The following is a 12,416-nucleotide window of genomic DNA, read 5'->3' as shown; positions in this document are numbered from 1 at the left end:
GCCATGAATGTTTACTGAATAGTTGTTAATTTAAAGTTACTATATAATTAAAGGCTACAAATTGGCTACTAGTCTTTTTTCTGGGAACTACAAACAGGCGAAATTATTCCAACTGATTACGCACAAGACAAGGTTTAGGTCTAAATTATTCAGAATGTGTATCTAATGTGGAGGAAATCGTATTGAGAAATAACCTCTGGAAGCGAGCTTACAAATTACATGGCACTGTGACTCTCTGGGTTACTTTAAAGTTCATGCTCTTGATTTTTGTAATCATTTTAATTCGGTTCTTAATCATATTCATGTAAGGCTACATGCATAATTGAATAGCCTACTTTGTCCTCTACACACACTTCGGGTCAAAGCCAGTATCTGACAGCTGAGTCAGGAGATCATGATAATGACAGTTTAGAAAGGGCTTTTTTAAGAAATGTAAAGGTAGTTTGAATGTAAAAAAAAAAACGCAATTAATTTCCCCAAACTACAAACACTGTCCCAACATTATAATTTATGTTTCCAGAGTATGGCAATAAAAAAAAAAAACACTAGATGAATGATCATTTCTTAATTTTCTTGGGAAATAGGCTACGGGCCATATGAAAGCATTTTGATAATATTTTAGCGTAATGGATTATTTGTAGTGACTGATAAACACGGTGTGTTGAAATAACATATAAATAATTTCCCAGATAGTCTAACAGTAGACAGTCTTTCTGCCTTGTTGGTTCCTCATCCAACATAGCAGTAATACCAGGACTATAGTAATACTGCAGCAGTTGTGGGGGTGGTAGTTTGGCTCTTAAACTCGTTACATCTGCATTATCTTCCAATTTTATCGTCAGTGTTTTGTTTTTTTCTTCCTGTGGGCTGCAGTGTTGCTCTTAATACTTATTTATCCTTTCCTGCTCTTACCTCATCTCTCCCTCCTTACCTGTCCTCTAATCTCCTCTCTCTATTGCTTTGGCTTTTTTCTCTTCTCCCTCCATCTCTATTTTCTCCTGCTTCTCTTCCTATCTCTACTGCTCCTCTCTCTCTCTTCTTGCTGATCTTTCCCTCTCCCATTCTCATCTCTGTTTCCCCCAAGGTGACTTTCCTTCCTCCACAGGCATTGCAGATGTTTTCCATTGTTCTGGAAAGCATGAGTGTGGAAAAGAGATGAGAGACAGGGAACAAAGGGTGAGGAAGGGTGGAATGTCGGAAGACCGGGAGAAGAGGATGAGGAGGGAAAAGGAGGGAACTGATGAGATTAACAGGAGGATACAAATGATATTACTAACTGCACATTCTTTGGTGTAATCAAATCAGTATCATACACATGTGAACTTGTGAACACACACATATATACCTATATAGATACATACAGTGTGTACAAACACACACACACATGTCTGTTATTGACAAAATATGTTATTGAAGACATCCCCGCAATTTGCTGGTTAGAGTTCTATAAAACACGTCTTCTTGAAATTTGACATGAACCCTCATTGGCACATCTGATTATCACTGTTGTGACACCAGAGAGGGGCATGAGGACACACGAGAGGAGGGTGAGCAAACAACAGTCAGCAGTAAATACTGTAAAGATCTGGGACAGAGTTGCTAAATTTAGGGATCAGAGAGAGAATGAGAGCAGAAGCAAAGTATGTAAAAGGGAAATGTGAGTCGAGGGACGTGAGGGAGAGAGGGAGAGTTATGCCCACGGGGGAAAAAGGGATTAAAGATGCCTCCAGCAGAACAGATCTGAGTGTTGCTTAGAGCCAGGAGAATAACACTATATCAGACTGTGATTAAAATGTTCAGACGTTTTGACAGGACTAGTCATATGCAGTATAATTGGGCTTACTAAATAAAACTTGGCAAATGTGATGTATAATCAATTTAAAAGGGTTATATGCAATCAAGGCAAACTCTTTTTCAAGGCCACATCCATTCCTGTTGCTAAAAGAGCTTGTTCTGAATATATCATATACTTAAGTGAACAGTGGCAAGAAGGTCTTATACTGCTTTAACCTTCCCACATGGCAAGAGTGCTTCTAAATTGGTTGTGAGCTCACCCATTCTCTCTCTGCATTATTCTATGATGTTGCTTGTCAATGGTGGTTCATGATTAATAGAGTGGCCCCATGCAGTTAAAAGGTTGCTATTTGAACGCAACTAATTAGTGACTATCTTTATAAGGTTCTTCTGGTGATTTAGCATAACCAGATGGAAGCTAGATAGATGTCAAACATGGTGGGGTTTCAGTTGATCGTTTTTCATCAGGCGACATGCTTCATCTCTTGCTTGGGGGTGGGAGTGTGTATGTGGGCGTGGGAGTGTGTATGTGGGCGTGGGAGTGTGTATGTGGGTGTGGGAGTGTGTATGTGGGTGTGTGTATGTGTCGGTTTGTGTCGGTGTGTACTCTCAAAAATACTAAGAAAATCATAGATAGTCAATTTCTTTAATACAGACTTTGTTCTTCTCTATTAAGAAATACAATTTTAGTGACACAATAGAAATCATGTACAATACTATATCTCTATTCACATGGTCATAAATGTACAGAACAGAACACACATACATTAACACAAATACATTAAGTGTGATCTCTTCACATGTCCCACCCACTCAGGATTCTGGCCAGCAGATGATTGTGACCAAACAACTCACTTCTACAACTCAAACTCTCCATAGCTGGATAATTCAATATTTACATCCCTGATAAAATGTACATATATAAATACACAGGATGTCTTTTCTTCTGGCTGGCTCCAACTGGTTAAGAGGAGCAGTGGATGTAGCCCAAAGCCCCCGTAGCTCATTCAGGAGGCCATCGTCTAAACAAAGTGTTTCTAATAAACATGTAGAGTAACATTATGATTCTATATCTAACACCATTTATACTGACTAGATGAGGGCTGGTGTGGTGGTACAGAGATAGAAAGCCCTGAGGAGGAGGCTGACAGAGATAGAAAAGAAACAGGACTTCTCCAGAACAGCTGCATGGTGCCAGCCCTGTCTAACTCTGGAGCTTCTGATGGTCCACAGTGCTGCCCTCCACACTGCCCTCCAATAGACTCTAAACACTTACAAATTCGCAATGTTCTGTTCTGTATGTTTAACACTGACATCGAAAAGCGACCTCTTGTTTACTGTAAAACGTTGTTTTGTGTTAAAATTGCTGATTGCATGCCCCACTTATGGATAGTTGGAGGGACTGATGCTAAATATTGCCCTTTGATGACCTCAGTAAAATTGAAGAGAGATTTCAGTATATCCATACTGTAATATTCACATAGTTACAGTTGCGCCATATGATTTGTTTGTTGACCATGTCGACTAATACAACATGACAAAGCTAACTGCCTGCAATCAACAGATGTTGTCACCCATAGCTTTAGCAATTCAAGCTAAAAACAAACCAATTCTTAGTTTACATCCAATGAGGCTCAATCATTCCTTGAGATTTATTGCACATTATACCACACACACACACACACTCATGCACGCACGCACGCACACACACTCTTGCTTAAACTTTTATTATGCTTATTCTTGTAAAACCAACACAACATTCAGCACCATCTCCACTGAGTACCAACAAAGAACTGAATTAAGGCATGACTAATCAAACTATACAGACTTGACAGTGATTCTCACTGAGAATAATTGGTGTGCTGGGTCAGTAGGTCTTATGTGCTTTCACAGAGGATGACTAACACTACATTAACTATGTGCATTAAGGATATGTGTATGTGTTTGTGTACGCGCATGGGCATTACAGTGTTTTTATTTGTGTTCTTTTGCAAAGATGCGTTTTTTTAAAGTGTGGTAGCAGTAATATCACCTATTGCCAGTAGGCGATGCAATGGAGATGGCGGTGGCCATCTTGCTGGGCTGGGCTTCTAATTAGAGGCAGTATGTTGAGAGCAGCCTCTAATTGGACCCCTGGGCTGACCTGCTTTTAGAGATGACAACCATGGCTCCTGTGACCGTTGTAAACGTATAGCTTCTATCACTGAATATCTCACTCTTATGACTCAACACACACTCCCTCTCATCAACACTCAACCCACACACACACACACACACACACAAATAGCCTCACTCCCTCACTGCCTCCGTGAGGCATCGGTCTGTGGCATCGCTGGCCTCCACCCGCGGCTTGCGTGCCTTCCTCTGTCCTCCCCCCTCCACCCAGGAGTTGTGGATGACAGTTCCCCCGCTTGGTGCCGGGTCCACCTGCAGCAGAGACACCACCCTCTTCTTGACCCGGGTCTTCAGCGCACGGCGCAGCTTCTGCCTGGTGAAGGCGTAGAGTAGGGGATGGAAGATGGTGGTGCCGTAGGCCATGGCCAGAAAGCAGAGGCGCACCCGGACCAGGCCATCGCTGGGGCCCAGCGCCAGGATCAGCACGTTGACCGCCGACAGGGGAGCCCAGCAGCCCAGGAAGGAGGAGATGATGATGAGGGACATCTTGAAGACCCGCCGCTGGCGCTCCCGCCGGTCCCGGTGGCGCCTCACCGCCCGCCTCAGGGCGATAATGGCTGACACTGATGCCTGAACACCCAAGGAGGCCGGTGGCTGGGGCTGGGCCTGGGGTTGGGGTGGGGAAATGGTCTGGGTCTGAGGGACCGCGGTTGGGGCTTGGTCTGGGGTCTGCGGGGCAGGGGTGGCGGGCGTGGTAGCCACAGGGGTGGTGGCAGCGGTGGTGATACCTGTAGCCCCGCTGTCAGAAGTGACCTGGGTGATGATGGACAGGGGCGGGGGTGAGGCGGGTGTGGGTGTGGGGATGAGGGGTGCGTGGGTGAGGTGCTGGGTTTGGCTGGAGGAGGCCGTCTCTGCGGCGGTGGTTCCTAGACTCAGGTCCTTCCTCTTCCGTCGTCGTCGCCTCACCCTGCAGCCTGAGTCTTTGGAGCGTCCGGCCACCCCACCACGCATCATGTGGGTGCCGATGCGGATGTTGAGGGCCTGCAGGATACGGGAGTAGGTAAACAACATGACGGCCACGGCTATGAAGAAGCAGGGCACCTGGAGCAGCAGGTGGTAGTACATGGCCATGCCCGTGTGGTAGCCCTGCCCGCCCGCGCACAGCAGAGTCCGGTTCTGCCACTCCAGCGGCAGGTGGCCTGACGACTTGAAGGAGGAGGACGAGAGGATGGAGGAAAAAGAGGGCGAGGGGGAGGAAAGAAGCGTGGGGGCCAGTCTGGTGGGTAGACCCGTCGACGCGGTGCTGTCCCCCTCTGCGGTCTCTCCTCCCTCGTTCCCTTCCTCCTCCTCCACCCCTGAGGAAAAGAAGTCTCCTTCCAGGAAGGGCAGGAAAAAGACGGCGAGCGACAGCGCCCAGACAGCCGCCAGCAGCAGCGCTGCACGTCGGGGTGTGAGCAGGCGGGTGGCAGGCCGCACCGAGATGTCGTAGCGGTCCAGGCTGATGACCAACACGTTGACGGCTGTGGCTACACTGGTGAAGGTCACACAGGCCTCATGGAAGCAGCACAGCGTGGCTAGACCCTCCCCACCGCCCTCGCTGGGCAGTAGGATAATGGCCACGGTCAGCGGCAGACACAGCACACACACCAGAATATCCAGCACGTGCAGGTTGACCGTGACCAGGTTACTGACCGAGTCGACCAGGTTGGACTGGGCGCAGTAGAGGACCAACACGGTGAGGTTGCTGCTGAAGCCCAGCACCAGCTCCAGCATGAGCACAGTGGTCAGCGACACCTGGAAACCCAGGGGATACGGTGCGCTCCATTCTGGTTCCAACCCACCCACACCCCCTCCCTCCAGGAGGCCGGCCCCCTGCCCGTCGCTGGTCTCCAGGAGGTCGCTGTAGCCTTCGGTCTCCATGGACACAGCAGCACTCTTTCATACATATCAACGGCGATCGCCTCGCCAGCCCATGCTCCGCGCTCTCTCGCTCTCTCTCTCTGGCCAGGCACTGAAGACAGCTCTGAAAATGACTGACAGGTTCTGTTCTTTCTCTAAGATTCTGTGGAGAGAAAGGGAGAGACAAAACAATTCCAGTTAAAGTTCAACTTTGTCTGTATTGTAAGTCTTTAAATAGACCTCTCTCAGCCCTCAGTCAAGAACATGACGTGTTATATTTCACAGGAAAGGTGCAGCCATGCGTGGACAAAACAACTGAAAGTTTGATTCCTGTTCTGTCTGGTCATAGATGAGACAACAACAAGTTCAGTGAACATGGAAAGAGTTCAGGGTGGAGTGGGAGTCATTTCTCCCAGAAGAGTGTGTGTGTTCAAGTGTGTGTGTGTGTGTTTTGAGGCAATAGGTGAGCAGATGGAGATGCTGCAACCAGCCCACAGCTTTTAACAAGCCATCGGGGAGCTTTTGTCCGACAGTGCTTACTCACTCTCCAGCTCATTCATTGTGTTGTGTTCACACTCACTAGTTTGAGAAGACTGGTGGTCTAATCTCATTCTCATACAGTCTCTCAGTGGGTGGTTCCAAACTTCCACAAGATGTTCACAAACTTGATCAGATAAATAAAATACTGTAACAGCCCCAGAGAAAACCCACCACCAGCACCACACATCATCTCTACACGCAACAACCAATCATGATCGTGTACACCAAATGACAATGACATATTTGATCAAATGTTCTTCAAACATTCATAACCCCTTTTAAACCTCTCCCCACTAAGACCTCTTTCTCATATTAATTTCACGATCCATGTAAAACATGTCTGGTTGAGGAGGAGTTGAGCTCTGAGTGGAGCTGGCTCGCTCTGCTGGTCGTCTGCGTCGCGTGGGAGAACATGCAGCACATCTCCACATGGGAGGCGTCCAAATGAGTGTGGCGTCAGTTAATAGTTTTCAGAGAGACGCGTAATGAAGACGAATGGGTCAATGATCTTTAGACAGTATCACATAAACAAGGCCAGCTCCCCTGTCTCGCCGGCTCTGTCGGTCTCTCTCTCTCTCTCTCTCTCTCTCTCTCTCTCTCTCTCTCTCTCTCTCTCTCTCCATCCCTTTAGAGGCTTCTCTCGCCTCCCTCCATCTTGGTCTATATTGCCTCTCCACTTTGATTCTCTCTGAATTGGCTTAGCATGTGCAGTGCTCTCTCGTCGTGACTGACCTCTCTGGTGCGCTGACAGGAGACAAGCATCCTCACACTGCATACCAAAATACCAGACTGGAGAACAATGAAATACTGGCGAGGCCTCCTTGTTGACAGAATAGAAGAAATGAGACGTGATACCCAATTCTTTGACCTTGAATCCCTTCTCTGAGGACCTGTCAGAATCATCTTTCTCTTTCTGCAAGGCCCCGACGGATAAACCAGTATTTTCTTTTCCGTCCTGTCGAACCCATATCTCCCTGCTGTCTTGGAGACAGAACAGACAGTCCTTCTGTGGAGACAGGCTCCCCTAATCCACTAATGGGTTCCGTGGGGTTTGTGGTGTCGCTGGAACATTGATGTAAAGCATCATCGACCTGCCAGTTTATAAGCCTGAGGCAACAGAGAGCAGAACCCACCACACCCTGTAGCCCTCCCTGCCTCATTAAACTGGGACAAGGCGTGTCACACAGAGGGCTACCTGAACTGAATACAAGATTGTCTTTTTATATTGACAGAATGCATGGCAATAGGTAATGTGCTGTTAAGATTCTTTTTTTTATGGTCAAGGATTGTACATTTACGATACAATCTCGTCTGTGGCCTCATTTGCTCAAATGCCCGCACATCGTTGTTTCACAATGAAAGCGTCGTGTTGTGACAAAATACCCATGCATCTCAGCGAGACAGTCATAATGAGTTATTGATTAGGTGATACACAACAATGGATGTAAATATACAAGGGTATCATGGGAGTGAGACACCCTCTTTCAGAGCTGTAATGTGGAGTAAGAAAACGGTGTTCCATTCCCTTCTTTGTCAAGGAGAACATGCAAACACACTGTACAGTGACACCTCAGCAGTCTCATCACAAGTAACAGGCTGGTGCCGGGACAAGGACATCATATCCATGTGTCCTGTTTTACAGTACGCTCCTGATCGTACACTTCAAGGACACATTTCTAGAAGACTGTCTATATAGATGTCTATATAACCAGCACCACACAGGGACCCTGACGAGGCCAGGAGAATAAACAAGGCCACCAGACAGGACGATCCATGGAGCACAGGGGATTCTAGTGATCCATCACTGCAAAATATTGATCACACTGAAAGTTAATTATATATCTTTGGTGCAGCCGTTAAGTCAATTGAACACTGTCACTGAGAGGACTAAATGTCAATTTAAGGCAATGAAGTCATTGCAAAAGCAATATGGGAAATTATTAAATTTGAATATAGTGTGCTATGCCAAAGTTACACATTCATCAGCACGCTGTTATTTGTGTGAGAACATAGATGTTAAAAAAGATTTAATCGCCCAATTCCTTATGTATGGAAAAGGTAGAATGTAATGTGTCTCTGTGCTGCTTGTGGATGAGAGGAAGATGAGACAATGGATGATGTACGCATTTAATCTCTTCAAGTACGTGACATCATCATCCCTCTCCTAAGGGAAGCTTTGGCTTTGTAACAAGGGTCTGACTGCCTGTGCTGAAACTGCAAGTAGCCTACCACAAATCAGATCCACCATCTTTTACTGACACAGTGAGCACTATTACACTATTATTTTCTTTAACCTTTATTTATCCAAGTTTGTCTCTTTAACACAGAAACACATTTAGCAAGAGAGGCCTGGTAAGGATGGAACAATCCTTAGGGTTTCTTTACAGTACATCAGAATAAAACTGAGACTTATTTTAGACATATAATCAAGAAGGCTTAGCACATCAAACTCACTGTGGAAAAAGAGACACTCATACATTACCAATGCCACCACACACACACACACACACACGCACGCACGCACGCACACACATACACACACACGCACGCACGCACACCCACGCACACACACACACACAAACACACACACAAACTGCTGAAAGGCAATGTGTACTTTGATGGGGACAAAAAAAGATATCAGTCTAGAAGACATGGCCTTTTCAGATGAGCAGCTGGGACTGTAACCTCAGGAGAGGAATGTCCTGCTTCCCCTCGTCTTGACATTGTGAGGAGGGAGGAGAAGACAGAGACATACATCCAGACAACACTATAGCATAGCTTAGACCTCCAGATCTAAAACTCTTTTTCTTACCCTGGTAACTGCTGATCTGGCTCATCTGAGCCGTTCCACGAGGACGTGGTGATTCACACAGTTAAACTAAAATGGTGTCAGTCTCTGTTCCATCACTTCAATTCCTTGCATATTGAGACAGTTTGTGTTGCCAGTCCCTCTTTAAAGACAGGTTTTGGTGGCTTTGTAGAGTATATACTAAGTTTGTTTCTAAGTTTGAGTTTGAGAAAGTCTGTGTTTGCCAGTATGTGTGTGTGTGTGTCGTGGTAAGACCCCAGGCAGTCGGTGGTGGGCTTGTAGACAGTGGCTCACAGCAAGGTGACACTCCTCAGACACAAAGCCCAGCAGGCCGGTGATTGACAGGCCAGACACAGATGAAGGGGACAGCACAGAGTTGAAGGGACATCCAGCTCATAATATATTTATTAATAACCTAAATAACAGTGAACAGGAGGGGAAAACGACAGCTCTCCGGGTCGTAAATGTTGGATGACATATCCAGCACAGCTCCCAAGGCACATGCAACAATGACATCTCATATGTAACCCCAGCATGCAACTAGTTGTCACCACACCCCCAGACACCAATCAAATCCCAGTTGCCTCTGATGGGTCTCAGTTCCCGGCCTCAGAGGCTTTGTTCACACTAGAAAGAAAAGGCCTTGTGGCCTCATGGGCTCCTCTGTTGCTGCTTGATGTTCACTGATGTCCTCTAATCAGACCAGTTCTGTCCAGATCCAACCTATCAAGTGGTTGAATCCAAGGTCTTTCGTGTCACCACTCTACAACACAACCCTCTCAGCATGCAGATCAGCAAATAGACTGAAACTAGTGAGAGGAGGAGTTTAATTGAATTTGAACTCAAGATTCAATCAGCACACAGCTAGGTCATTAGAAAATGTAAAGCAGAATCCTTATTGACTTACCGCTGGGTTATTTGGTGTTGAGGTTCAAGAAGAACACAACACCCCTCCCATTTGCCATCACGACCGCACAGCTGATGACCATCAGCTAATAACAACATCCACTTGAAAGCAGTCGATACATAAACATGAGTATAGCCAAACTATATCTGTCACTGTGTGTTTCTACTCTTGTGTCCGACCCACTTCACATCTCATGCTTGTTTATCTTCTTTCTCTGCGCCGTGAGAGAATTGGACAAGATCCATGAAGCCCAAGAGGAGACCTCAGCATTCAGAAACCAAACCCCGAGCCTTCGGCCTGGATCACTCTGGAGTGGTACCCCAGGGGTAAACATTTCTGCATAGCAACAACACCTCACACGTTTCTGCCTTCTATTTCTACCCGTGACAGGTAACCAGCTCCTATACAGTAGGCACAGTGACAGGAGACATGCTCCTATACAGTAGGCACAGTGACAGGAGACATGCTCCTATACAGTAGGCACAGTGACAGGAGAAATGCTCCATTTAGCCCTGTTGTGCTGAGCAGCAAACAGACAAACAAAGTATCAGTGGATTCGTTTCCAAAACCATTCTAGCAAAAAAGCAGTTTTATCCCTTGCATGCCAACACACATCCAAAGGTGGTTTAATCCTGCTGTGATAAATGTAAAATGACTTACCACCTTAGCGGGAGAGTTAAAAAAAGAGAGTGAGAGAGATGTAGAATATTGATCAGAATGCGAGGGCAGTGAGGAAGATAAAAGGGAAAGAGGGAGAGAGACAGAGAGATGGAGCTGGGTTGTGGAGAGGTAGTCCACTGCTGACTCATAGCTGTCTTAGGTGTTTCTAAGGTCCGCAGTGAGACAATCGATCAAAGGTGTAATTGTCCCTCTCAATTCATCCAGCAGTGCCAAGAGCTAACAGCCACCAGCTGGGACAGCAGCCTCCCTGGCAGCCCAAGAAAACTGCCTCTTCAAAACACCAGTACTCTCCACAGCATCGACGCCACTGGCTGAACCAGGTATGCCTGTGTATTTCACACAGTTCTGGGTGAGTAAAACATAAACTGATATTTTATCATCACTCTATATAAACAGCATCTTTTTTCAAAATTTCCAATCCATAAAACCAATCCATATTGACACACACACGCATATGCATGCAGACACATACCCATGCAGGCACGCGTACACACACAAACACACACTGGGTAATATCTTACACACCAGCCAAACAGCCACCCACACAGTCTTACTCATGTTTTCTGCAGATAGAACTGAAGATGGATCACCATTAGAGCAAACTGACATATTGTGTGTTCAAAAGACTGCTGGATCCTTTCCACTGTCTGTGCATGCGGACATGCACGCAACTGAGAGATGGAGCAAAAGAGATGGTAAGAGGGAGGAATAGAGGGATGGATGGAGAAACGGAGGGATACTGTTGGAGTGGATAGATGGGGGAGGGAGTGATGGATGGGAAGGAGATGTAGAGGTACAGATAGATGCTGAGTTGTGTAGTCGCTTGAGGGTAATGTTTGTGCCCTGTTCACTCCCTCTATCCATCTCTCTTTTGACCACTACCAAACTATCCTCCTCTCCTTCCATCCATCAAGCCACCACCGTATTTTGCTGTTTCTGTCTCCATTATTGTGCTGACTCTTCTCAATCTCAGTGTGAAGCACAGTATACAGACTTTAACAATGCAGCATATGGGCAAATTCAGTTTTGTGCCTTAACTACATTCCCATGTTAGAATACAGAACACAGGGTGTGTGTGTCTGTATGTGTTACTTAACTCCAGCATCCATTATCAACATGTCCTAGACTACAACCCAGCCCAGAGCCAGCTAGCCCGTTATTTTGCCATTTCAAGTACCAATCCATCAATAAGCCCAATCAAGGCTACACTGCAATCACACAGCTTTTTATCAAGAGACAGAATCCCAAATCATGTATGAAAGTAGCTGAAATCAGGCTGGGGCTAGCGGGTGGTTGAGTCATAGCACTGAAATGCAGTTTGACATACACTACATGCATGTGAACGGTCATTTTTTATTTTGTTTGATTATACACCAATCCAGGATGTGTCGATGTCAGTGGATCAATGACAGGCTTATTACCCAGTCTTGCATCTGCCTGGCATAGGGGATCATTTTCTGGGAGGGAGAAGGGTACTTTAGTGAGGAAAAAAGGAGGGATGAAAAGAGAGATAGATCGTAGATAGACAGCTAAGGGATAAAAACGAAAGGAGTGTAAGAAAAGAGAGGGAATAAACTGACATATTAAGAGATGAAAGACCCTTGTGCTCGGTTCAAATGATGAAGTTATTTCTCTCCAGAAGGCAATTAGAACTCAATTATTGCCATTTAT

The 12,416-nt window shown here is 46.0% G+C and overlaps 1 protein-coding gene across 1 annotated transcript; it reads right to left on the bottom strand.

Annotated features, from left to right (window-relative positions):
* Positions 1-4,083: 4,083 nt before the first annotated feature.
* Positions 4,084-5,829, bottom strand: LOC136948951 (G-protein coupled receptor 22). The gene has a single exon (XM_067243114.1). The coding sequence runs from the start codon at positions 5,827-5,829 to the stop codon at positions 4,084-4,086; it is 1,746 nt and encodes a 581-aa protein (XP_067099215.1).
* Between the last annotated feature and the right edge of the window lie 6,587 nt (positions 5,830-12,416).

This window comes from Osmerus mordax, chromosome 1, assembly GCF_038355195.1.
Source record: "Osmerus mordax isolate fOsmMor3 chromosome 1, fOsmMor3.pri, whole genome shotgun sequence".
Taxonomy (NCBI): Eukaryota; Metazoa; Chordata; class Actinopteri; order Osmeriformes; family Osmeridae; genus Osmerus; species Osmerus mordax.
The sequence above is the reverse complement of the archived record's forward strand: the minus strand, read 5'-3'. Positions and strand labels throughout refer to the sequence as shown.

Bases quoted from the DNA above. Each gene is read 5' to 3' on its own strand.
- LOC136948951 (XM_067243114.1), bottom strand. From the start codon at position 5,829: ATGGAGACCGAAGGCTACAGCGACCTCCTGGAGACCAGCGACGGGCAG.